Raw genomic sequence first — 27856 nt, forward strand, 5'->3', positions numbered from 1 at the left:
ACAGGGGCACCTGGGTGGCTCAGTTGGTTAAGTGTCTGACTTCAGCTCAGGGCATGATCTCACAGTTCATGGGTTCGAGCCCCACGTCGGGTTCTGTGCTGACAGCTAGCTCAGAGCCTGGTGCCTGCTTCAGATTCTGTGTCTCCCTCTCTCTCTGACCCTCCCCTGCTCATGTTCTCTCTCTCTCAAAAACAAAAAATTAAAAAAAATTTTAAAAAGTAAACATTAAAAATTAAAAAATGTCCGACTTTTGACTTTGTCTTGGGTCATGATCTCACAGTTCATGAGTTTGAGCTGCGCATCAGGCTCTGCGGGTTGCATGGAGCCTGCTTGGGATTCTGTCTCTCTCTCTCTCTCTGCCTCTACCCAGCTTACTCTCTATCGCCCTCAAAACAAATAAAGATAAACTTAATAATACTGACTTTAGAAAATACATTATATACTTAGGATCAAATTTAGTATTCAAAGATCATTTTATTGTATCCTTAAAACCAAAAAGGGAAAGTAACAAATCTAATGCCCGTTATCTCTTGATGGACACATTAAATATCAGTTGCATCCTAATACTTTAAAATAGATCAGTGACAGTGACACACTTAAGAGCATTGACTACGTGTACACAGAGGGAGTCATATGATGTAACTATGAAAAAGTTCAGGTGACATGAATGAAGACCATGAGTGACAGGCTAAAAATCTTCAACTTCAGTAGGAATATGGTTTCTTTGTTGGAGTTACAACTAGTGCCATATAGTGGAAAGACTAATTTGACCATACTATGTAAGATATAGTCAGGGAGAGATTGGAGTCAGAGAGGTTTGATAAATTTGATTTCCCTTCCCCAGTAGGTCAGAAGCTTTCACAAAGCAGCTTGGATGCTTTGGATAGGAGAAGCAATATATTACCTTTATTAAAGTTTTGACATAACTCAGGAACAAACTACAAATTAAGGTATTTTTTTTTCTATCTCATCCAGATATATAGATGCTTTTGCCCTCATGTTCATTTTACCCTTTTCTAGGACCAATGCCTTGGTTTTCTCTTGGGAAAGTACCCCTTCACTACTTAGTCCATTGGCTCAAATGGGGTTGAATGAGGAAAGGTTTGTGAACTTAACTTGGGCCAATTCTGACACCGTCAGACTTAAAGAGATGTTTTCCACTACCATTGCCAACGTCAAAGATGAGGTTAAGTCCAGAGTAGCGTGGGAGAATGACTGCCTCAGTGCCTGACAGAATAAAGCCCACACAAAAGAAAAGACCTGAGGGGAGAGAAGGACAAACACATGATTGCTTTTGTCTCTGGCTCTAGTGGGCATACGTTTTTTACATATTTAAACCAATACTTTTTCTGTCTTCTTAAGAAGAAGGATTTCTGCCACTGTAGTCAAAAACGCCCTATCTGATAGAACGTTCTGCCTATGAGGTCTATGCCAGAAGTTACTGGAACATTTTTAATAAACTTTTAAAAATTGTACCATAATAAGCATTTTTAAATAGTGCATATATCTTAAGTACGTAGTTTAGTGGATTTACACAGAGTGAACACATCCAGTGCGAAAAGAAGCTGACCCACAAGAAGCTGTCTTCATACCCCTTGCTGGCCTCCTTCTAACCCTTACCCTTTGACTTTTAACTCCACAAATTAGTTTTTCTTGTTTTCTAGATTTTATAGTATTCGTTCTATTGATGGACATTGAGTTATTTTATTGTGAATGATACTTCTAGGAGCATTCTGGTACTTGTCTTCTAGTGTATATATATGTATTTTGGGGGGTATTCCTAGGGATGGAATTGCTGACCCATAGGTTATATGTATATTGTCACTTTAATGGATACTGTCAATCAGTTATCCAAAATATACTCCATCAATGTGTGAGAGTTCCAGTCGCTCCGTGTTGTTGCTTCAGCTTGGTAATTGTTTATCTGTTGTCTTCCGAGTTTAGTCATTCTGTTGGGTATGATGATCTCATGGTTTTGTGGTTCCCTGCTGGCTGTCAGATACTAGCATTTGCATATCTCCCTTTTGAAGAATATGTTTCTTTTGCCTATCTTAGAGAGGCTGGGGATGGGGGCTATTACCTGCTTTTTTTTTTTTTTTCCATGATCTAAGTGGTTCTTTATGTATTCTGGCTAGCAGTTGTTTGTCTTGGTAAGCAACCTCTCTTTCTCAATGGCTTGCCTTTCACTCTCACTCATAATGGTATCTTTTAATGAACAGAAGTCTTTAATTGTGATAATTACACTTAATCAAAAGTTAAATAAAATTTAAAGTTCACTTCCTCACTTGCACTAGACATTTGAAGTGCTCAACAGCCACATGTATCTAGTGCCTACCATATAGGAAAGTGCAGATTTATAGAACACTTCTACCATTGCAGAAAGTTCTGGACAACACTCTTCTAGAAGCGTTATTGTTTACTTTCACAATTAGATTTACCATGCATCTGGAATGAATTTTTGTATGTAGTATAATATGGAGAAGAAGATTTACTGCTTTCCATCTGGGCATCAAATAGAACTCATCAGTGAATGAAAACTTTGTTCAAATTAAAACCACAATGAATGCCATTGAACATCCACCAGGGATGGCAAAAATATTTAGACACTACCGAGCAATGGGAAGTCCTATATGCCGCCAGTGGCAGATGACTGGTACAACAATTTGGTTTGACCTAGGAATATTGATGCTGCACCTTATCTATAACTTGTGTTCTTCCACAGATGAACCAGGGATTTTCATAATAGTGTTTTTCATCAAACCGGAAACAACCTAAAATGTCTATCAAAAGTAAATGAATCTGCTATGTATATATACACAATAGAGTGAAAACACTAGAGCTACACACAACTGTGATGAATTTCACAGTATTGTAAGTAACAAAGAGTGATTAGCATGGTTTAAAAAAAAAAAAAAAAGCAAAATAGGGGCTCCTGCGTGGCTCAGTTGATTAAGTCTTGGACTTCAGCTCAGGTCTCAATCTCCTGGTTTGTGAGTTTGAGCCCCATATCAGGATCTACTGAGAGTGCGGAGCCTGCTAAGGATCCTCTGTCTCCCTCTCTCTTTCTGTCCCTCCCCAGCTTGCACGTGCGCTCTCTCTCTCTTGCTCTCTCAAAAATAAACAAACATTTTAAAAAGTTAAAAAACAAAACAAGCAAGGGTGCCAAGGTGGCTCAGTCGGTTAAGTGTCTGACTCTTGGTTGCAGTTCAGGTCACCATATCACAGTTCATGAGCTCGATCCCTGCATCAGGCTCTGCACTGACAGCTCAGGGTCTGCTTGGGATTCTGTCTCCCTCTTTCTCTCCTACCCTCCCCCACTTGCTCTCTTTCAAAAAAAAAAAAAAACTTAAAAATTAAAAAAGGAACAAGCAAAATGATACTGTATAATAAAACTAAGGAAAAACAAGGAAATGATTTTTAAAGTCAAGATTTGTGATACTGGAGAAGTACACATAAGACTTCAAGATGTTTCATTTCTTGACGTGGATAGTAGTTACTTGGCTGTTTATTCTTTCAATTATAAATATGCTTTATATATTCTGTATGCATAATACATCTCACAGTAAACACTTTTGTAAGAAATTTCTAATATATGAATCAGAGGAACTGTTGCCCATCCTGGTTAATCTTAGTCATTTCTACAGGAAGAGTCTATATAGATTTGCTTAACTGAACGGCTTACGCACAGGGCAGCAGTATTTGATAATGTATTATTTGGGCTAGTATGAATAAGAGATTCCTTAAATTTGTTACTAGATATGTGTTCTTTTAAATATGAGTTCCAAAACAGTGTGCTTAATTTTGTGAATAAACAGCTGTTCCTCCTCAATTTTCAACAATACATAAATAACTCAAGATGTTTTTATTTTCCTTCTCCCTCCCCTTGTTTACTCTCACTCCAATCATACCAAATACATAGTGCCGTTTCATGCTGACCAGGCCTTCTCACATACTGGTTGCTTTGCCTAGAACGCCACCTATGTTTCTACCTAACTTATTTTTAAAACTGACCTGAAGTGGCATTGCCTCCAGAGAGCCTCTCTTAATACTCCTCTTCACTTCAGCAACACCTCTGTTTCCTTCACGTGGTGTGTATGATAGGATGTTAGTTGTGTGAGGACAAAGATCAAAAGTCACCTTTATATGCCTAGTGCCTACTATCATGCAAAGTTTTTGTTTCATTTATCTTAATATCCCTTAAGCATTTCTTAAAATCAGAATTTTAAAACTGGAGTGACCTAACCTCTAACAACCCCTGCAATTTAAAATGTCTTTAAGGCACAGGGCACCTGGGAGACTCAGTCTGAGCATCGCATCTGACTCTTGAGTTCAGCTCAGGTCATGATCTCACAGTTTGTGAGTTCGAGCCCTACGTAAGGCACTGCTTGGAATTCCCTCTCCCTCTACCCTTCCCGAGCACATGTGCAATCTCCTCCCCACCCCCACCACTGCCCTTCCTGCACATTCTCTCTCTCTCCAATAAACTTTTAAAAAAAAAAACAAACTTTTTTTTTGGTTTGTCTTTAAGGTATCACGTTTAAGAGCTGAGACTTGGGAGGTCTAGGGTCTACTATTTATTAGCTGCATAACCTTGGACAAGTTTAAGTTCTCTGAGCTTCAGTCTCCTCACTTGTAAAATGGGGATAATAAAAGTGTGTCTTCCATAAGACTGATGTGAGGATTGCTTGAAACAATGCGTATAATGCTATGCCTGATATTAGTAAGCACACAGTAAATATTAATATTTGTCATCAATTATGACAACCCATGAGGAGATCAGGCCAGTGAAGTTGAGTAACTTATGTAAGGTTACTTAGTTTGGTAGTTGCTGTGAAGAACTTGAGCCCTTATCTTCTCAATCCTATCTGGTTATTCTTTCCACCAGTGCAGGAAAGATTTTTGCTTTTGGCAAAATATGACATCTGTCATACTTATGATGAAAGGAAAATAGGCCAGATGAATGACATGAAGTTGATATATTTTCGTGCATCTAGCAAATTGAGGAATTTGGGCCAGATGTACTGGATTCTTGTTCATTGTGTTAAAGACAATAAAGCCTAAAAGAAGAAATAGGAATAGTTAACAGGTTGTGGGTTGGGAAAAACTTTAGAAATATACTTGATCACTGAAGTGTCTCACCTGGAAGACGATTTCTTTTTCCAAGCTCTGACCATCCCATTATACTGCCAATCCCTTTCCTCACTTTGCCCCTTAAGAAAATATGATGGCTTTCTTAGGTTATAATTTTGTAAGTATTCATGCAAATTGATACTCTCCCCTTTTGATCAACCCTTCCCTAACTAGTCAGTCCATTAAGTGGTACTGTGCAAGGTAAAAGCTCTCATGGCCCAGAGCTGGGGGTCACTACAACATAGTGAAGAAAAGAACTATGTAGGAGTGGCCTACACTTTGTGTCAGCCCAAATGAGGGTGAGGGGTAATCGTGCAGAGAGGAGGCCCCTGCAAGAGGTTGAGCCCAGGTGTAGTAGGGAAGGCATCCACGGAGTGCATGGCAATGGTGACTGCCCAATAAGTGTTGTCAGCCTGAGCAAGGTGAGAAGGACAATTGTCCAGGGGGCATCCCAGCATGGGGTGTCAGAACTTGAATGGGATAAGGAGAGCAGCAGCAGTAGAATATTCTTCATGTCCAGGGACACTGATCAAATAAGTAGATATATTCAGGATAATGGGAACCATGTTTCTCATTGTCCTAGAAGGGGTTATAAATACAGACAAAACTAGAGAGAACTTTGCAGGGTTGGGTTAGAATTGGAAATACTGGGTGTGAACTTGTAGTTTTCACAGTACAGATCAAGAAATAATTATGGGTCCAAATGTGTGTGTACACATACACACATGCACACAAGTACTTTCATTTTGTCCAATGAGAGGACTTGCGATCAGCGACAAGCCATTAGTAGTGATCATGCCTACGCTCTAAATCTTGGTTTCTAAATACATTCTTCACTAAAAGGAACCAGGGCTTCTTGGAGAAAAGGCTGTGACCAAGAGAGTACAAGATGATCCTGGAACATCTTACTCCAGAAAGTAAGGAAGTGTTCTAAATGATGAGGACATGTCGTAAGGATAGGAGCCAACTTGCCAGGGCTCTCATTGGCTAAATTTGGGATAATTTGAGCATCAAAATTAATGATTACAGTTCACCGAACAAAATAGGAATCCATAAAAAATAAATGACTAAATGTTAGAGGAAGAAGAGGATATTTGCAGTCTCAGAGTAGCACTCCCTACAAAATAGTAATTACAAAAGAAAAGAAACCTTACAGTGGAAAACCTGGTAGACACCACCTTATTTGGGTAACTGAAGTAAACATCACCAATATGGGACAAATCAAACTGTGCTTCACCAGATAGAGGAGCATCGGGTGAAGATAGAAGAGCATGGGCACTCCCGTGATATTTGCCAAAAATACTTAGCCTAAATCTAATCATGAGAAATCAATCATTATCAAACATCAAACTGAGGGACATTCTGGCAAATATCTGACTTGTGATCTTCAAAAGTATCAAGGTCATGAAAGTCAAGGGAAGACTGAAAAACCGTTCCAGCCTGAAGGAAACAAAAGATATATGAATCTAAACGAAAAGTGTGATTCTGGACTGGATCCTTTTGCTAAAAGGATGCCATTGAATGGGGTCTGAGATGAAATGGCAGTAATGTATCAATGCCATTTTCCTGATTTTGATGGTTGTAATGTGGTTATGTAGGAGAATGCCCTTATTTGTTGAAAATACATCCCTCATGATTTTCATTTTTGAATTTAGGATCTGTGTATTCAGGCTTCTATGGATGATGATTTTAAAGACAGCATGCAAATAACCTTTGACCTGGAATCAGAAAGCCTAGGTTCTCGTCCTGTCCTGGAACTCGTCAGCTGTGAGCTTGGGCAAATTAATTAACTTCTTTCAGCCTCAGGCTCCTCATCTGCAGCACTAGGGAAATAACAGCTGCCACCCAGAGCTCTGATCTGATGATCTATCAGATGATCTATCATCTGATGATGATGTGAGATGATAGATGTGAAAACACATTATAAACTAAAGTTCTACACAAAACGCAAAGATTTGTCATAATTTAGCTTTACCGAAATTTAATATTTCTAATTGTAGATAGTTTTGATACTAAATATTTGCAAATGACATGCAGTGGTGTTTGGGAATTGTGTAAATGTCTTGATAATGTACAGTTAAGATTAAGATTTAAAAACTTTTTTTAGTGTTTATTTTTGAGAGAGAAAGAGTATGTGAGCAGGGGAGGGGCAGAGAGAGAGGGAGACACGGAATCTAAAGCAGGCTCTAGGCTCTGAGCTGTCAGCACAGAGCCCGAAGCGGGCTCGAACTCACAAACTATGAGATCCTGACCTGAGCTGAAGTCGGGCGTTCAACCAACTGAGCCACCTAGGTGCCCAAGATTAAAATTTTTTTTTTCAAGTTTATTTTTGAGAGAGAGAAAGCACGGGGAAGGGACAGACAGAGAGGAAGACAGAGGATCCAAAAGCAGGCTCTGCTCTGACAGCAGAGAGCCCAACACGGGGCTCAAACTCACAAGCCTAGAGACCATGACCTGAGCCAAAGTCAGATGCTTAACCAAATGAGCCACGCAGGCACTGTAAGATTAAGATTTTTATCTTAACCTTAAGAGTTTGGAAGTTTTGTTTCTGTTGTAAGACAGAACAAATCTATATATTGTGATGTGAAAAGTTATTACAGTTGACAGTTCACAACATAATGCATTTGCTGACATCTCATATTTAACTTGGACCATCTACAACTAAACTGCATAAATGAATACAGGGGCATGCTATGAATCTTAAAGAGGAGACTCTGCTTTTATACAAACAAAATTTAGTTTAGTTCTGGGGTTCCTGGCTGGCTCAGTTGGAAGAATATGCTACTCTTAAACTCAGGGTTGTGAGTTATATCCATGTTGGGTATAGAGATTACTTAAATAAAACTTAAAAAAAATGTAGTTTAGTTCTGCCACTAAAGTTTTAAAATAATTATGTTTCATGTAAAAAAGAACAGTGAGAATTTTTATATTACCACTGTTGACAGAAGTGAAGAGGAAATTTACTTAATTTTAATATTTATTTATCTTTGAGAGAGAGAAAGAGAGTGAATGAGCAGGGAAGGGGCCAAGAGAGAAGATCCCAAGCAGTCTCTGTGCTGTCAGTGTGGAGTCCAACGTGGGACTCAATCCCACAAACCGTGAAATCATGACCTGAACTGAAATCAATAATCAGACACTTAACTGACTGAGCCACCCACGTGCTCCAAAATTTGCTTAATTTTAGCTGTAGGTAATGTGGGAGATGAAAGTAAAGATGAGGGGAAAGAAATACCATTTGTATATAACTCAGTTGATCATATTCTAGAATTCGAAACACCTTACCTTTTTTTTTAATGTTTTATTTATTTCTGAGAGAGAGAGAAAGAGAGACAGTGTGAGCAGGGGAGGATCAGAAAGAGAAGGAGACACAGAATCTGAAGCAGTTTCCAGGCTTTGAACTAGCCATCAGCGCAGAGCCCGATGTGGGGCTCGAACCCATGAACTGTGAGATCATGACCTGAGCCAAAGTTGGACACTTAACCAACTGAGCCACCCAGGCGCCCCTTGAAACACCTTACTGATATGCCCAACACACAAAGTATCCTGACAACTTGTTTGTAAATCAAATCATATTTTACACTTGATCTTAGCCAAAAGGCCAAGAAGCAATAATCAAATCATATTTAAATTATATTGGAGAAATAACTATAAATTCTTACATCCCTAATTTTATCTTTTAAAATATGCATTTTTCACATATCAAGTTTTCTTAAGATAAGGTGCACCTATAGGTTAGAGTTTGAATAAGAATAATCTTTCTTTTTAAAATACCTTTTTTTTTTTTTTTTCAAGATTTTATTCTTGGGGTGCCTGGATGGCTCAGTCAGCTAAGCATCCAGCTTCGGCTCAGATCATGATTTCATGGTTTGTGAGTTTGAGCCCCTACATCAGGCTCTCTGCTGTCAGCACAGGACCCACTTTGGATCCTCTGTCTTCCTCTCTGCCCCTCACCCCACATGCAGTCTCTCTGTCCCTCTCTCTCTAAAAAAAATAAAAATAGGGACGCCTGGGTGGCTCAGTTGGTTAAGCATCCAACTTCGGCTCAGGTCACAGTCTCACAGTTCGTGGGTCTGAGTCCCACGTCAGGCTCTGTGCTGACACCTAGCTCAGCGTCTGGAGCCTGTTTCAGATTCTGTGTCTCCCTCTCTCTCTGACCCTCCCCTGCTCACACTCTCTCTCTCTCTCATAAATAAATAAAAACATTTAAAAAATATTTTTTAAATAAAAAAATAAAAAACATTTAAAACAAGACTTTATTTTTAAAAATCTCTGCACACAACGTGGGAGTCGTACTCACAACTCTGAGATCAGGAGTCTCATGCTCTACTGACAGAGCCAGACAGGCACCCCCAAAATGACATTTTTTTACAAAAGAAAAAAATAGAAATGCTGTTATTTGTTCATAGTTTTTTAGCTTTTTAGCATAAAGGTGGGATAACTTTTCCTCCCCAAGTATTTGTTTGGACTGTCACTGTTTACAAACTCTTAGAAATAAATTATCTACTATAATTGGGGTCTTCAATTTTAGAATTGAAGGACTGTTATAATCTATTCTTTCCCATAAGCGATAAGATTTAGCAGACATTAAAACTTTTTTCTGATGAGATGTTCCAGCAATGCAGAGTTTCCAGATTGGAGTTGCCCAGTCAAGACAATCTATTTTGATAGCTTCAAGACAAAAAAAAGAAAAAGACCACTAAAGACAAACTTGCACTGGTGTTAGAGGAATTTGGCATAGATATTGCGATGAGTTGGTAAGAGAAATACCATCTGAAGTTCCAACTGAAATATATTGTGAATTATTTTTTTTTTAACTCTTGGAAAGGTGAGTTGTTTTGAAACACCTAATTTAGAAATAATACCAGATAGATCCCAGTTAATATGAATAAGAAGGAGAGACACATTTGAGATTCCATCCTAAAATGTTTATCTTTCCCATTGTGGTAAATGCTCACTAAAACAATTGAGAGGAGTATTGTTTCATTCTAGCAGAAGAAATAACCTCACCTTCATTTAGAAATATCCAGAACCCAGGGCACCTGGGTGGCTCAGTCAGTTAAACCTCCAACTTCAGCTCAGGTCATGATCTCACAGTTTGTGAGTTCAAGCCCTGCATTGGGCTCTATGCTGACAGCTCAGAGCCAGGAGCCTGCTTTGGAATCTCTGTCTCTCCCTCTCTCTCTGCCCCTCCCCCACTCACATTCTGTCTCTCAAGAATAAATAAAACATTTAAACATTTTTAATAAAAAAAAGAAGTTTCCAGAGCCCAAGAAGAGCACAGAAATGAGCTAGATCACCAGATTTGCTCTGCCGGTAATGTGGGTTATCTGAACCTTATAATATTTAGAGAAAGTTAAGCAATGCGGGGAAAGTAAGTAAAGAAAAAGTTAAGAGATTTGAAATAGTCCATCCATGGAACTAATTATGACCAATTTTAATAAAGATCATTTACTTACTATGACAGTGGAAAAAAAAGTCAAAAACTAGAATGTTTCAAGTAAAACAGAACAGCTTTCTACAGTTTAGGGATACTCTCTGTTGTAATGTTTCTTTTCCCACATTTGAATTTATAAATTTCATTCACTAACATCCTTCTCAAATAAGCACTTTATAAGCTAAACTTTTCAGTTAAGAGCCTTTTGTGTAAGTCACCTTGTGTTTTATTTTTTTTTAATATTTATTATTAAAGAGAGCATGCACACGTGCAGGAGAGAGGCAGAGAGAGAGGGAGACCAAGGATCTGAAGTGGGCTCTGCGCTGACAGCAGGGAGCCCCATGCAGGGCTTAAACTCAAGAACCGTGAGATCCTGACCTGAGCTAAAGTCAGACGTTTAGCTGACGGAGTCTCCCAGGTGCTCCTCACCTTGTGTGAGTTCCATGATGATTTTAAACTATGTATCTCTTCCCACTTAGCATGGGACTATTTTGCTTTTATTGCATTACTTATGGGATAACAGGTTGCAACAGTCTCTCTGGGGAAACTACTGCTTCTCTTCCCCACCTTTCTCTGACCAAAAAAAAAAAAAAAAAAAGAGACAGAGAGAGAAGAAAAAAAGGGATGATGGAAAATGTCCTCTGGTTACTGCTGTGTTTAATGAAGACAACCATTCTGAACAATTCTGGTGTCTTAAGCACCAGTTGTTGATTTATGAGTAAAGAGACTTGCTAAGAAAGGAACCAGACTTCAATTGTATGATTCTGTAGCTAAGCACTAAGATATGTGTCAGAACATCACAGTTAAGCCATTGCATTCCATAGTTTTAAGTTTTGCTTTGACAGTGAACCCCAAATCAGCTACACACCAAGTAGAACATATCAGGTCGCTCTTTCCTACATATCAGAGAGACTATGATTCTAATTCTAGGAGAATAATTTCCCTGTTAAGGCTTGGGGATGGGGTAGATGAGTTAAATGGAAATTCATATTTAAGCTTACATTTTGAAATTAGTATCATCAAATTAACAAGCTTAGTAAAAAGGATGGTGAGGAGTGACTCATCTCACCAAAGATCTTTTTTTGCCTTATTTTGAGATTTCATTATTTGATTCGATTTTCATGATTTGACTTTGGAGCTATTATATCAACTTTCTGCTTGTCAGGGTCTTGCATCCATCTCCAGATAGGGCAGCCAGGGCAATGAATTTACGTTACAAATGACATGCATTCTACACAACAAATGGAACAAATTTCCAATGGGTTGTCAGTTTTCTGGAAGGGGGGATGAATTCTTTGGCTTCATAGCTTATTAACATAGGAAACAACCTTAATCAGTTTAATTGCCTCCATGCCTTTGTCTTGTGTCTTGCCAATTTCTTAGGTATTTCTTACTAACAAAATCACAGCAAAAAAAAAAAAAACCCAAAAAACAAAAAACTTCAGTACTTAACTTTACAATTCAATCCCATTTTTATTTTTTACTTTTATGTAAATACTACATTAAATGTAAAAGGTTCTTTAAAAGATTATTTTAAAGTCCATCTCCCTACTTCTAGGTTTTCCTTTAAAAAAATCCAGAGTAGTACTGATAACTAGGGATCAAGGAAATGGAAACTGTGCAGAACAGAGATTTAGTTTTTGTTTCTGTTTTTTTTTTGTTAAGTCCAGTGAAGTCTGACAACATTTCAAAACACCTATATAATTCCCTCGATACCTGGCTTGGCCAAACTCTAATTCTGTTTAAAAAAGTGCTTTTTAAAAAATAATATCTTTGGAGCATGCATAAGTGTGTGGGGGAAGGAAAGAATCCATATCCAAATATCTTCATAAAGTAGTTCCTAGAATTTGCAAAGCTATTTACCACTGAATACGGTGCCACTTATACAATCCGTCTCCTTTCAGCTTGCTAGAAAGCAAAGAGAAATAAGGTAGCATGAAGGAAGGAAAGAGTGAAGATAATGAAGGCAGGTCAGTGAGGGGCATCTTTTAATTCCTCTTCTCTTTTCCTCTAACATCTCGGGAAACTTCTCAGCAGCTCACATCTCTAAGGAAAATATCCTGCTGAGAGAAGCAAAGAATCAGAAATAGAAGAAGTAGTGGGGACACAGGGAAATGGCTGGGGCAGAGATTGTTGGGGAAAGGAAGCCAAGAGAGGACGATCTATAATTGGATAAAACCAGGCCTCTGCTATATGGGTCTTCTTTCTATAAGGTTAGAATTAAATTAGATGTATACAGAGGACTGAAGTGATATGGGGCTAGATGAGTGAGTCCTTTTATCATTGACTCGGCTTTAGTCCCTTGAAGACTTTGATGAGGAAGTCTTACACAACAAGGTGAATTTGCTTCTTTACTTGCGCATCTGAGAGGCATAATGCCAATGAAGGTCAGATTTACTTGATCTGTTTAAAGGCTTTATGTGAAATGAAAAGTTATTCATTTAACTGACCCTTTTTCAATTAGCCTTACTTAGTTTAGGCTCAGTCTTGGAAATTATCCGGAGGGCTCACAGTCCTGATTGTCAACCAGGTAGGTCTGGGGAGTTCCATTTAAGGCTAACCCAAAGTCTCCAATTACGTCTGGACTGAGGATGACCTTGGTTACAGTCAGGATGCCAGACCTATATATCCTATAAGCAAGAACTGGATTTATCCTCTTCACAGAGCAAAGTAACACAGTCATCTGAAACAGAGCTTAAACCAGATAGTTAACTGAGCACTGAAGATGCATTTGTCGGTATCCAACTTCAAAGTAGTTCACGGCCAAGCCACAGTCACTGATGAAATAGGCCAGATTTGCCTGTGGAACATTATCCTGATTGTTTAGCTGGCAGAGACAGGAAGATGGCAATGAAGTAGAGCAAACGCTGAACGCTGACCCATAAAGGAAGGTGTGTGGGCTAAAGTAGTGTCGTTGGAAAAGGTGACATAACATGTTGCAGCAGTTATACCCTTATAATAACATACATACACATTTGAGTAGGTGGAATTTGTTAATGTAAGAAAATTTAGAGGAAATTCATATAGCTTGTAATGGGCCCAAAGGATTGGAATAGAGATAAGGATACACTGAAACAACAGTATACACAGACACACATGCTCACATGTATACATTATTTTTCAGTTTAGTTTCTACATCTTTCTCTCCTCCTCTGACTCCACAGCAGCACACAGGTTGAAGGGTTCTAGTAGATTCCAGTTATGGAATTCTATGCTACTCAGAAAATATATGGCTAGCAAAACAGCATCCCTGTTTTCTCCTACGTGGTTTAGGTATTCATGAACAGTGAAACCTTGAGAAGCAAATGCATGGCAGATACCAATGATAACAAGAAATGATACATGAGACTTTTACAAACTTAATTCTAAACCTAATCCTAACTGATTAGATGGTGGTTTTCATCACCTCCATACACACCCTCGCACATCCAAAATTGTCCAGGTCAGCTGCGTCACAGAGCTAACAAGATAATATGTCCAGGAGATTTCACAGAAAGAAGTAGTTGGAGGCCATAAGAGTCTGGGCACCATAGTCTTTGGGACTGTCCTCCGTGAAGAAGGCCCTTCCATTGTCAGGCTTAGCTGGAAACTCATTCACTCAGAGGGGAGAAGGCGAGGCAGGACTTGTCAGAACCAGAGGAGAGGTTGTTGGGAAGCCATTTTCCTCTCATTGAAGTATTTTATATGGCATTCAAGTGGATGTCCCCATAGGGAATTTCTGTTGGTGTTTCGGGAGTGATACCTTTAATAATACGCTGTTGAGAAGAAAATATGTTATAAATATTCTTATAATTTAACAGTATTGCAAAAATATTTCAACATTAATATTAAAACACTTAAACAGCATGTTAATGGCATTTAATAGTTAAGTTGGAGTAGTCTCAATGACTTTCCTTAAGAAAGGAATTCCCAGGGCACCTGGGCGGCTCAGTTGGTTAAGTGTCTTGATATCTCTTGATATCAGCTCAGGTCGTGATGTCATGGTTCATGAGTTGAAGCCCCACATCGGGCTCTGTGGTGACGAGGTGGGGCCTGCTTGGGATTCTGTCTCACCCTTTCCCTCTGCCCCTCCCCCACTTGCTCTCTCTCTTCAAAATAAACATACATTAAAAAAAATTTTTTAAAGGAATTCCCAATTTATTTTTTCTCATATATAGATAAAAATGATATATTCAGGGAACACCTGGCTGGCTCAGTTAGAAAAGCAACTCTTGGTCTTGGGGTCATAAGCTTGAGGCCCACATTGGGTATAGAGATCACACAAATAAATAAATAAAACTAAAAAAATTGATATATTCAGGAACTATAACCATCTGTAAACTAATTAAGAATATCACTGTAACACTAATGGGAGAAAATGGGAAAACCTCCACTGGCCTATAACATGCTTTTTTTTACTCTTTTTAAAAATTTTTCTTTCGTGTTTATCTATTATTGAGAGACAGAGAAAGACAGAGCACGAGCATGGGAGGGGCAGAGAGAGAGGAAGACACAGATCCTGAAGCAGGCTCCAGGCTCTGAGCTGTCAGCACAGAGCCCGAAACGGGGCTTGAAATCACAAACCATGAGATCGTGACCCGAGCCAAAGTCGGATGCTTAACCAACTGAGCTACCCAGCGTCCCACCTCTATCATGCTTTTGGTGACCTGGCTGGGTAAGGGCATCGTTTTCTCTGGACAGAGGAGGCCTGCTGTGGCCTCACAAGGCTTGGGGAGCAGAGTGAGTGCTGGCCTCTGGCCCCCTCCCCTCAGCCAGGCTCCTTGTACCTCACATATACACCCAAGGCATGGTGCACAGTGCCAGCAGCCACTGTGATGGCTGGGACGTTACTGATTTAATGAATCTACCTGTGAAGGAGTATGGGTTATTCATATAAGGGTACAAATTATCATAATTAAGTTGAAAAAGATGTGACCATTTAAATCATTACTCGTAAAGCAAGCTCATGTTGACATAGTACTCACTACAGGGAAAAGGTTGAGAATTTTTAGCCTAGAAACAGCTGAAGTACACAGAAGCTTTAAGACAGATCTGAAATATGGTTGGGCTTGGGTGTGAAATATACAGCCCACCTTGTAAAACTTAGCATCAGGGTGACATGAAGCAGCTCAGGGATGTGAAGAAGGAAAAACAGCACCACTTCAGAGGTTTAGAAAAATCTTTATTAAGTTGCGTAGTAAAATTTTTGATGACCAAAATTGGATCCAAAAGCATTTTTTGATTTACGGATTTTAGGTGAAGTTCTGCTTCTTGTCTTTTATATTTTGGATTGAAAACGTATGTAATCCCCTTTGATTTTTTTTTTTCTTTTGAGTATAGTTGATACACAACGTTACATTAGTTTCAGTCCTTCAATCTCTTTTCTTATTTATTTATTTATTTATTTATTTAGAGAGAATGCACACAAGCAGGTGAGGGGCAGAGGAAGAGAGAGAGACAATGTCAAGCAGGCTCCACATGGAGCCCGACGGGGGGGCGGGGGGGAGCAAGGGACTCCATCTCAGGACAGTGGAATCATGACCTGAGCTGAGATCGACTCTGTTATATAACCAACTGAGCCACCCAGGCACCCCAACAATTCTAACTACTCTTAAGTGGAGCTACATTGTGCAGGGAGAGAAGGTGTATGGTGTATACTGAGGTGTTTTGTTGAATAGTGGAATGAACAACATTGTAAAGTAGAATTCTGGCGTTTATATTCTAGTCCCTAGCCACCCATTCTGCTGCCCTTCTGGTTGCTGATATCCCAAAATGCCAGGCCCACTTCTTGCCGTACTTTGGGAGCATTCCACTTGTCACACTACCACTGTTCTCAAAATTTGCCAGGCCCTGGCCTTTTGCGAGGTGATAATCTAAGAAAACAGGTCACTATTGATGCCTTCATGAATGCTTACTTATTAGGGAACATCTTCCCAGGATCTTTGTGTAGTTTACTAGAGGTTTTTACAACGACGACCTAATCCAGGTGAACAAGTGGTAGACATTCCATATAAAAGTCCAACCTTTGATCTGGCTAGGGCCCAAAAGAGTTAAGAAATTTACCTTTCTCTTAGTCTTTTTTTTTTTTAACTAAACCAAAATTTCATATGAGGCCTCCCTCCCTCATAGGTAGAATGTTATGGACCATCAACTCTGGTATTCACAAAGAAGCTCACAAGGTATTTTGAGATAATATACATGGAGATTCTTTGAAAAATATATAATCTTATGCAAATTTGAAGGTTCTATTATTAAAATTAATTTTATTGCACATTCTTTTTTCTTTAAAGTAGGCTCCACCCCAAGGTGGGGTTTGAACTCACAACCCTGAGATCAAGTCACAACCCCGAGATCAAGAGTCAGATGCTCTACCAACTGAGCCTCCAAGGTGCCCCTAAAACTTTAGAGCACATTATTCATTACTGTAACGAAATAATGAAAAAAAATTGTAACTTTTTGTTTACTCCAATGCCTTAAGCTAAAACTACTACATCCTTATTTAGTGATGATTTTCAAGATAACACTTGTCACACTGCTGTTAGAAAAATGGCCACAGGCATTTTTCACCATCATCTCCACTTAAGTCAAAATTCACGTATTGCTTCAGACATGACAGATCTGATGTCCATGTCCAATGGCAAGCAAAAGGCAGTGTAGGCGTCTGATGCATTGAGAATGCTATACACACCTCAAGCTGGGTGCTGGGGTGCATGCGAATAACCACTGTATCTGAGGCTTACGGGGAAGCTTTGATGGTGACAAAGGCAGCCATCATAGGTCTACACCATGGTATAGGTGAACTTCACGTGGTGGACACATCTCCTTTGAACAGAGCATAACGAGAAGACCCTTTCCTCCCAAAACAATTACTAGCCTGAACACACACACTAGCACCTACCTCTTTAAACGTCCCTGGAGTGATGATCAGCCGATACGTTATATATGTGGGGATGCAGATGAAAGATGAGGTTCCTATGCAGTAACCCAGGATGATACTCCACTGAGGATAGTTATATTGGAAAAGTCGTAGCTCTGGTGGGCTCATCAAAAAACTGCAAATGATGAACTAAAACGGAAATACCAAGAAACATTCAAAATCTTAACAACATCCGTGCGGATAGGGACAGTTCTGATACCATGAACACCAAAGGCTAAAGCTGAGATCTTTTCGGGAGACTCCCCAAGGGTGATCTATCCTAGTTGAACTCTGACACATGGGATTCACGAATTTGTGTGCCTAAGCGGCAACAGTAAAACCACCAGGTGCTTATATTGATTTTCCTCTCCACCCCTCACCTCAACCCTTAAAGCAGGGACACCAAGATTCAGAAAGTTGTTTATGGAGAGTTATAGCGACCCCTTCAGGGCAAAGGGGAAGAGACGGGCATCTATTAAGAGTGGTCTGGGGCCAGTCTTTCCAGACAGTGGAAGACTAAACTGGATGACCTCTCCACGACTCCTTCCATCCTACGGCCTCATACTTCTCTGCTTTCTCTTCTTTTCCTCCTGCATTTCTCATCTATGATTATTTTTGGTCAGAAGGAAGTTACCTCTGTGCCAGAGAGATACTAAGGTTCTCAAGACCTGGAGAGGACTCAGGCTCCTGGGTGCGTGTTCCTTCTTTTCCCTTTTCTTGAGCTCTGCTTTCGGCACTGAGCACCTCAGCCTGGGGTTTCAACAAGGATGGCTTGAGGCCTCTCAACAGTGAGTGCCCACCTGCCCCAGGCCCTTGTCACGAAAGGAATAATGGAAGGAAAAAGCAGCTTACTGTATTTTTTACTTGAAAATGCCGTGAAAGTTTCTCTCAAGAAAAATTCTACCGTGTGCTCCCCACACTCCTTTTATAAGTTTTCTTATTTCAGTTTGGTTTCCAGAGAGAGCATAAATACCAGGTTTTTGCCTAGTAACCACGAGGCTGAAATCGCTATTGCTCTTGATTTAATTTTATTTTATTACTTCATAGTCATAAAGAAGACAGTTATGTAAATTATTTGTGTGGTTAAACATCTATTTATATCTTTTTTTTCTTTGTCTGCAGGTAATAAAATGGGAAGTTGTTAAACACACATCCATCTTTCCAACAGTGTTGTCCTAAGTCCAGGAGGAAGCTTTCAGAACAGGAGCCTGGCCAGTTGCAAACTCTCTCTGGACTTACTCTCCTCACCCCCGGACTCAGCTACTAAGGCAGCTAGTTTGGGAACATGGGAAGACGGACTGGACACAGCGAGGAACGCTGGTGTCATCTCGATGTCAGGTGTGTGAAATCCAGCACAGTTCAGAGGCGCCTCAAGCTCTCGGGGCCGTAAGTGTTGCCCCAGACACGCCTCTGCACGGCCCTGCCTCCCCTTGCTCGTAAACAATATTTTCTCTTTTCGTAACTTGGCCTCGGTGAGAAAGGATATTTTTAATAAGCTACTCATTGTTTACTGAAAGCATCCTTTAAAAGCCCAGGGCAAGGGATCTGCTAAGTAAACCCAGAAGTGGAAGACAGATTTGCCTCCTCTTAACTGGGCACTGGAGCACTTGCCTTTAGAGGAAGTGAGTAAAGCAAACATCATGGGGGTTATGAGGGATGTGCCTGAACACGGGTCTGAGCACGGCTTTTGCTGGGTACAGCAGCTCATTGACTGTACACCGAGTCTCGCCCTGTCTGTCAGTCGACAGAAATTAAAATGCTGAGAACCCGGAGCCAGGGCTAGGGTGGAACCTGTGAGGCACTCACCTTGGGCACAACATTTCAGTAAATTTTAGTAATCAAGAAATAATATGATGGTGCATATTTTAAAAAGACACGATCTGACAGGACCACATTAGGGTGAGTCGGGTGAGGTGAGACATGCAAGCACAGGGTCAGATCTTGTGTTTGTTTAAAATGAAATCTGTTGGGGCGCCTGGGTGGCTTAGTCGGTTAAGCGTCCGACTTTCGCTTAGGTCATGTACTCGCGGTTCGTGGGTTCGAGCCCCGCGTCGGGCTCTGTGCGGACTGCCAGCTCAGAGCCTGGAGCCTGTTTCAGAGTCTGTGACTCCCTCTCTCTCTGACCCTTCCCTGCTCACGCTCTCTCTTGCTCTCTCCTAGAAATAAATAAAAACATTTAAAAAAATAAAATAAAATAAAATAAAATGAAATCTGTTGATTGGGGACTTTTTTTTTTTTTTAACAGAGCACGAGAATCTCCCAGATTCTGAGCTGTCAGCACACAGCCCGAAGCGGGGCTTGAACTCCTGAACCGTGAGGTCATAGCCTGAACAAAAGTCAGATACTTAACTGACAGAGTCACCCAGGTGCCTGGACTGGGGACATTTTTGCATTAATTTTGGTTTCTAGAATATATTATATTAAAATGGTCTTTACCCTGATTACTGAGTTTTTCGGCAGCCCCCCCACCCTAAGTTTTATGCCTGTGGTGAGTGCCTCACTTGCCTCTCCCAGGTCGCAGCTCTGGACATCATCCTCACTGTGTGGGGAATACTAAAGGAAACAAACAAACAGACATGGTTTCTTCCCTCAAGGAAATAATTCCTTTGAAAAACAAATGAAAGGATTTAAGTAGATTATCTAAAAGCCCTGGTAATAATATGAATTAATAATCCATTTGTCGGAACTTCTGCTTTTAGTAATGGCAGGCTAGGTGGTTCGTGCCAACTCTCTCACTGAAAATAGCGGAAAAAAACATATATATACACATATATACGCATATATATATGTGTGTGTGTGTGTGTGTGTATATATATTTTGTTTTTTTTAATCTACCGAAAAGCACCACTGAGCTGATAAGGTAATAATAAACTACCAGGCCAAGATCTAGGGGAACACACCAGAGCCACTGGGCCCTGAGAATTATCTGTTGCCCAGGACAACAGCTGGCTTTGGTTCTGGAAAACTCCAGAACCAAGGAATGGAATGGAAGTCAAGAAGGGATTCTGGGGTAGAGACAGACACAGGCAGCACCGCAGAGGCAAGAATTGAACATACCATTCATCTTATATGTTATTGTCCAGACGTGTGGGTATAAGATACCACACAAAGGGCTGCCCAGAGAAAGTCAAAACAGAATACAAAATGGTTTTTCGTTTTGTTTTTGTTTTTTAAAGACGGAAAGTAACAGCTATGCTAAAGGCAGAGATGTCCCTGAGGAAAAATGTTTGGCCCAGACACTCCTACCAAGCGGGGGAGCCGGATGGAAGGACCAGTCCAATAAACTTTGGGCTCTAAAAGATTAAAACATTCCTTCCGAAATAAAGTCACAGATGAATGAAAGAACTGGAGAGTGATTTGTGCTGACGTGCACAGAGTCACTTTACCCCACACTACCTCAGCGCTCACTGGGGATGTGAGCAGGGCGTTTATCCGCTTTTGTGCAAGTTATCTCCTTCAGGGGGATGCCACGAGGAAAGCAGCGGCACGTGCTCTAAGGAAAGAGTGAGCGCTGAATGCATCCTGGCAAGTAAGTAACCCTTGGAACTGAGTGTTCTCACCCAGGTCCTTTGCAATAAATGGATTCCACTTCTGACTCAGGTCCATGTTTGAGGACTTTTGCAGGGGGCATCTTTAAGAAAATGAATTTTAGGTGCACCTGGGTGGCTCGGTCGTTTAAGCGGCTGACTTCGGCTTGGGTCATGATCTCAAGGTTCATGAGTTTGAGCCCTACATCAGGCTCTGTGCTGATGGCTCAGGGCCTGGAGCCTGCTCTGGGTTCCGTGTCTCCCTCTCTCTGTGTCCTTCCCCCACTCGCATTCTGTGTGTGTCTCTCTCTTTCCCTCAAAAATAAATAAACATTAAAAAAAGAAAAAGAGGGGCGCCTGGGTGGCTTAGTCGGTTAAGCGTCCGACTTTCGCTTAGGTCATGATCTCGCGGTTCGTGGGTTAGAGCCCCGCGTCGGGCTCTGAGCTGAATGCCAGCTCAGAGCCTGGAGCCTGTTTCAGTCTGTGACTCCCTCTCTCTCTGACCCTCCCCTGCTCACGCTGTCTCTCTCTCTCTCTCTCTCTCTCCTAGAAATAAATAAAACATTAAAAAAAACAATTAAAAAAAAAAAAAGAAATGAAAACAAAATTACAAGGCCCCCTCCCAGGGCCTTCAAGAGCAGCTCAGGAAATCCTTCCCAGGTCTTGAATGGGTCTTACTTGTCACGTGACCTGGGACTCTTTAAGGCTTCAATTTTCTTAAATGTAAAACGGGGTATTAGAACTATTACTACTTCACAGAATTGTGGAAGGATTAATGGAGCAATGGGTGTAAGTTCAGCACAAGGTCTGGCCTGGCACTTAATGGTCAATACATGTTATTGATCATGATCATTGAGCTGGGGAATGATACAACACATGCAGCAGGGAACGAAGCCCAGACTTTTCTACGGTGTTAGAAGTCAGAAGGGCGGTAAGCCTGGGGAGCACAGTGACTGAGAGGGGGCTCCAGAGGGGCTTCAGGAGTACTGGTCACGTTTTTGTTTTCTTAGCACGGTTTTGGCTACAGAAGTGTGCTCCATTTGCAAAATTTCAATGAGATACACACTAAAGATCAGCACACTTTTCCCTGTATCTGTTACGCGCCAATAAAACTTACTTTTTATAAGTGTTTGAGTCAATCTTTCTTTAGGGCCGTTAGGAAAGGGAAATGACAACTCACCAGGAGAAAGAGAGGGCTGATGGCCACCCAGCAGATCTTCCAAAACCATCCGGGGCTGAAGCCAAGCATCTCCTTCACATCACTGCAGAACTGAGTGATGCCTAAAGTCACCCGAAAGAGAAAGAGATTGACTCAGGGAGGCCAGGGGCTGTCCTGTCCCTTGATTCTCAGAGACACTAGCAGCTCTCTATTCCTCCACAGCAGGAGCTCAGGGGCGCCCATCTGGTCTGAAAGTGGGACAGCAGACTTGTCACAAAACTGGACTGGACAGCAAGCACCGTTCTTTCCACACGGAGTAGGAGTGGGAGCACAGCCGGACTTTTGGGGAGGGGCCTAACCGCCCCCCGCTTGGTGCCCACACTGCTTTTCCAAGATCTCAGCATATATTTACTTTGTCATTGGAGAAAAGAATTTTCTAGGAATCGTGAACCCACTTGACAGAGGCTGACTTCAACCCTTTGCTGGAAACTTCCAAGAGAAAATTTTAACCACGTATTGCCCATCTCCTATGCCAGATCAAGATCAAGGTTCTTCCATAAAAGGTGTGTGACGGCGAGTACTGTGAGACATCGAGAGGGGCAAGGCAACTGCTTCCCTGAGAGACCCAGCAATACCTGGGGCAGGCGTCCCGCGAGTCACATACTCAGAATCACTGAGGAGGCAGGGAGGACTTCTGTTTTAAAAATTGGGCTCATGTGCGACTCAAAATTTGGGGCCCCCCTTCTTCATATTATGCATAACAACAAACATGCCAAAGCTGTTTTGTTACCATAGAAATTAGGGGAAAAAACACCGTGACATTTTCAGAATAAAATCATCATTTCTTGATTTTAAACAGGAAGAGCGGTAGCTCTGAATCTGGGTCATCCCCACCCCACCCATGGATTCTTGGGACCCGTGTTAGCTCACTCTCTGTGCTCTTGCTAGTTTCACCCTTATCAGAATCAGTCCCAGGATCAGAGGGGGTGAATTGGGGGTTTCACCAAGGCAGATAATCCAAACAGGAACATTCTTGCCTCTTCCCTGGAAGATAATCTCCTGAACTCTATCTTGGGGTTTGCAGGGAGTCCTTGCTTGCAAAATTTAAACTGGGGGCCACTCTATAAAACAGTGGGATATTGTACGCTCTGCAAATGCACTCGCCATGCATTAGTTCATTTTTCAATTCCTAGAGATGGTCAGTATTTGAAGCATCCACTGAGGACCAGCTGTATGGAACTGCTTCAGCCTGTCTCCACTGGGTGAACATTTAGACTCAGAAGGGGAAACAAATAAACCATCTTCCCAAGAGTAAGGGGCATCTGTGGCACAGAGCATGGAGGAAATGGTGACCTGTTTCTGAAGAAGGCACTCCGCTGAGGTCATTTTACCGACCCACTGGCAGGTACCCTGATCTTCTTCAGTGACATCAGCCCTTCTCTACTCTGGAGGCTACAGGCTGGTGTCGATCGTGACTGGTGGAAGGAAGATCTTACCGTAAAACCAGTACACGGCAACTGCTTCTATCAGTACAACAGTGAGCACGGCTGGGCCTGTGGCATATTCCTCCAGCAGCTTCACCACGTACGCCCCTCCCTGCAAACGACATCATGACCCTGAGTACAGGCTCTCTGAGGCACTACCTTCTCTTTATGAAAAAGGCCAAAAGCAACTTCTTCACTTAGGCTAATTCTGTGAAATTCCCACCTTGGACCTAATATGAATATCCTAGAGCCTGCCTCTTGGACTGGCCCTCGCTGTGGGGGCCAGATTTCACCCCATCAGCCGCCTCTGCCTGTCCTGTGGAGCACTCTCTCCTTGTTTTTTCTCCCACTAAGTTTTAAGAAAAACTCGAAAGAGTCCCTGGATCTTTTTTCAACTTCTTTCAATTGAATACCTGAATACCTACTGTGTACTCTACTCTAAAGAATCCTGGTCTCTCAGGGAGCCTGGGTGGCAAGTGACCAACTCTTGATTTTGGCTCAGGACATGATCTCACGGTTTATGAATTTGAGCCCCAGGTCACTGCCTCTGACAGTGCAGAGCTTACTTGGAATTCTCTCCCCAAGCACTCATTCTCTCTCTCTCTCTCTCTCAAAATAAGTAAAATAAATTTTTAAAAAATCTAAAAAAAAAAAAAAAAGAAAGAAAAGAAAAGAAAAAAAGAATCTTGGTCCCTGAAGACTGAACCTGGGAGAGTTCACAACACCAGACCCACTGAACACATTGGCCATGGCTTTGCCTTCTATCTTAATTCACAAACTTCGGATCCTCCTCAGGGCCCCACAGCCCTGACAAACTCCAGAGACATTGGGGTCATGGCCTGAAGATTCAGATCTTCAAAATCTGCCTTGAGTCAGGCGGACGCAAGCCTAGGATGCCTGCGGGTGCTATCTGATTACATTTTACAGTATGTTCCTCAGCTACCAAAAACAAAAAAAAACAAAAACCAAAAAAACCAAAAAACAAAACCAACCACAAGAGAGGGTCTGACTTCCTCACCACTGCAAATTCCCTGGAGGAGACAAGGTGGCACAACAAACATGAGATGCCAACCTTCAGATATTCTGCGTATGAGGCCATCACGGCAATAATCCCACGAATGCAGCCCTGAAGACTGGAAGAGCAAATCTTAGTTTTTCTCTAGATACCCTGCCAAGCCTGAAATCTAAATTGGTCTAATGTAAAATGCTAAGACCTCCACATACCATGCACAGATTCTACAAACAGATGCTGCCAGAAACAACTTTCCTTCGTCTCCTCGGTGACATTTTAACAGCAGCGACAACCCCTCTTACTTTGGCCCCAAAGCCAGGGCACCATGTGGAGTGGAAGGAAAGGAACGGCTTCTTGTGCTGTTCCGCTGGCCCGGAGGAGGCTGGCTCACAGCTGAGGGCCGTGGTACTCACAAAAGTCAGGGTGACCAGGGATCCCAAGAAGCAGGTAATGACCACGCCAAGCACAAACCACTCCCGGCGCTCGGACCAGATGTGCGGAAACTCGTCTATGACAGCTGTGATCACCCCCTCCAAGCCTGCAAACTGAGAGAGACACACAGGCAGTCACAGGGGAAGCTCAGGACAAGTCTGTCACCTTCGAGGACAGTGAGCAGGAGGGAGGGTTGCTGAGGGACCGGCCAAGCTGGTCATGACCAGAATCCCGCCCCCCCCCGCCCCCCCCCCAATACGCCAGCCTTCACTGGAAATATATTACCTGGTTTCACACTCTCATTTAGAACCGAACCTTAATGACATCAAGGAAAGAAAATACAGTGCCCGGACAGGACTTCTTTATGTGACGTCTCTTGGGGGAGACTCTGGTCGCACCAGAGAGGCCAACTCAAAGCTGGGACTCACTCCACACTAATAAGTACAAGGTGCTGAGCCGAATGTGGGGCGGCAGGGCACTGAGACTCAAGAGTGACCTCGCTCTCGCCCGTAAGTACTGCCATCCGGTTAAGGGACAGTGCCCAGTAATAACAGCTCACATATGCTGAGCCCTGGCCTGTGCAGACACCTTACCTCATTAGCCCATTATGATCCTCTAACACACTAGAGGGCCGTGAGCAGCAGCAGTGAGGACTGAACAGGGGCTGAGAGAGCACCAGGAGGGAGCAGCCTGGGGTGGGCAGGATGGGAGGGAGGGATAGGTGCAGCTCCCCCTCCCTCATGCTCCCCCTCCTCCTGTCCTCCCCTTCCTCCTCCTTAGAGTCAGGTTTCCCTCTCCGTCCACTCACAGTGCTGTCCAGGCCCAGAGTGATTAGCATCAGGAAGAAGATGATGGCAAAGAATGTGGACGCGGGCATGTTGGCTATGGCTTCTGCATATGTGATGAAGAGGAGGCTGGGGCCTGAGATAGAGAAGGAGAGAGGAGGAGGTAGTCCCTGGGACCTGCCCTGCAAAGATGTCACACCAACAGTTACAATTCTTTTTTTTAATGTTTATTTATTTTGAGAGAGACAGAGAGAGAGGAAGGGGCAGAGAGAAGGAGAGACAGAATCCCAAGCAGGCTCTGAACCATCAGTGCAGGGCCCAATGTGGGGCTCGAACTCACAAACTGTGAGAGATCATGATCCGAGATCAAGGGTCAGGCGCTTCACCGACTAAACCACCCAGGCGCCCCAACAATTACAATTCTTGTCACAAGACCTGATGTGTGAATTAGGCTTGGACATGTACCAAACACTCGCTCACGCTCCTCACCATCCCACTTGCCCATGCTGGCATCCTGGGAGGCAGGCAGGGAGCAGCAGCCATTCTGGAAAGTGTGAACTCTCAACCAATGTGGGGAATGGAAACAAACCCAAGACCCTAAGTCTAGGAAAACTGCACACAGGAGTAAGCGTCCACCATATAACAGCTCAGAGCTCTTACAGGGCTGGGACGGAGAGCTCTAAGATTTCACTACATTGAGCTCTCTCTGATGGCTTTAGCTCCAAAACAGTAGGAGACGCGAAACTGATTCAGGAGAGTCACAGAAGCTTTGGAATAAAGGCCTCCCGCTATTTTAAAGTCCCGTGTGATAGTGTGAGGGACTTGTCCTCAACTTCTCACGAGCTAGATAGGGGTCCCTTAGTTTGGGGTACAGCGGTGATCAGAGCTCTGCATCAGGCCAAAGACAGAAGCACGTTGGCAGGAGAGCTCCGGGATTTCAACCATGAGATCCCATTGCCACTTTTTCAATATCTGTCACTCCTCTTCCATGAAAACGTCACAATACAACAGAGTGACGGTGTCATCTACATTTTCTTTTCCTGCAAGGGGAAATTCCAAGAATCATCTGCTTACTAGACTTACACCCATCACTGGGCCCAAACCCACTGGATTCAAAAGCCCTCATCCAAGCCCTATTTCAAGCCCCCCTGGGTGCCAGGGGGGGCTCCCCCATCCTCACCAGGGCAGAGCACACGGAAGGCAGTAAGTTTCCCTAAAACCTTGGAAATTTTTAAAGGGAACACTTAGAAATAATTTAACAGTTAGATATTTGTAAAGATCCAGAGAGCAGCCAAGCCATTCAGAGAAGAGTAAGGGACATAAATGGAACCCACGTTCCCACCTGCATCTTTAGCCACCTCAGACACCTCTTCGTTCCTCATCTCTGCCATATACCCGAGCACCGTGAAGATGACAAATCCGGAAACGAAGCTCGTCATGCAATTCACCACACTGGTCACCAGGGCGTCTCTGGAGCAGAAAACCCAAGTGAGCCTCAGTTTACCAAGTTGAGAGTCTAAAGAGCATCTGTCACCAGCCAAGGCAAGGACGAGCAGGCTGAGTTCCCTGGGGCCTTAGGCTTATTCCGGTGTCCCCTCCGCACCTCGCAGGCCCAGCCTCTCAGACTGCAAGGTGGCTTGGAGCACAAGCTGCCGTTACCACCATGCACAGAAAGGTAAAGCAGCAGGTCAGGACTGGTTTTAAGAGATGGTGCTGCTGTGAACAGGAATAACACAGACCTCTTGATTTCAAACAAGAATTGCTCAGAAACAGAGCCCAGGTTGGAGTGGGGCCAGCCGGGAGCCTTGGCCGACCTAATATTTGCGAAGCCCTCAGATTCAGACTTTTGAAATTATGTGCAAATGAGGTTATGAGACTGTCACAGAGATATCTTGACACTTTTAAGTTAAAAACCGTTTTTTTTTTAATTTTTTTTTAATGTTTTTTTTTTAATTTATTTCTAGGAGAGAGAGAGAGAGAGAGAGACAGCGTGAGCAG

The 27856-nt window shown here is 42.3% G+C and overlaps 1 protein-coding gene and 1 non-coding gene across 3 annotated transcripts in view; both read right to left on the minus strand.

The window, feature by feature from the left end:
• Positions 1–8549: 8549 nt before the first annotated feature.
• On the minus strand, positions 8550–8740 carry LOC120246796. Its single transcript, XR_005532149.1, has one exon. It is a non-coding gene; the product is annotated as a U2 spliceosomal RNA (small nuclear RNA).
• Positions 8741–12219: 3479 nt separating this feature from the next.
• The window catches only part of SLC6A4 (solute carrier family 6 member 4), a 37014-nt gene continuing 21377 nt past the window's right edge, over positions 12220–27856 (minus strand). For both annotated transcript variants that reach the window (XM_039253617.1, XM_039253629.1), the window contains exons 8-14: positions 27201–27328; positions 25882–25994; positions 25055–25186; positions 23642–23741; positions 22167–22267; positions 17442–17609; positions 12220–14319 (exon numbers count right to left, since the gene is read on the minus strand). In XM_039253617.1, the coding sequence (XP_039109548.1) occupies positions 14245–14319; positions 17442–17609; positions 22167–22267; positions 23642–23741; positions 25055–25186; positions 25882–25994; positions 27201–27328 (817 nt within the window). In that variant the 3' untranslated portion in view covers positions 12220–14244. The remainder of the gene's footprint in view (positions 14320–17441; positions 17610–22166; positions 22268–23641; positions 23742–25054; positions 25187–25881; positions 25995–27200; positions 27329–27856) is intronic.

This window comes from Hyaena hyaena, unplaced genomic scaffold (assembly GCF_003009895.1).
Source record: "Hyaena hyaena isolate Hyena2069 unplaced genomic scaffold, ASM300989v1 scaffold_10, whole genome shotgun sequence".
Taxonomy (NCBI): domain Eukaryota; kingdom Metazoa; phylum Chordata; class Mammalia; order Carnivora; family Hyaenidae; genus Hyaena; species Hyaena hyaena.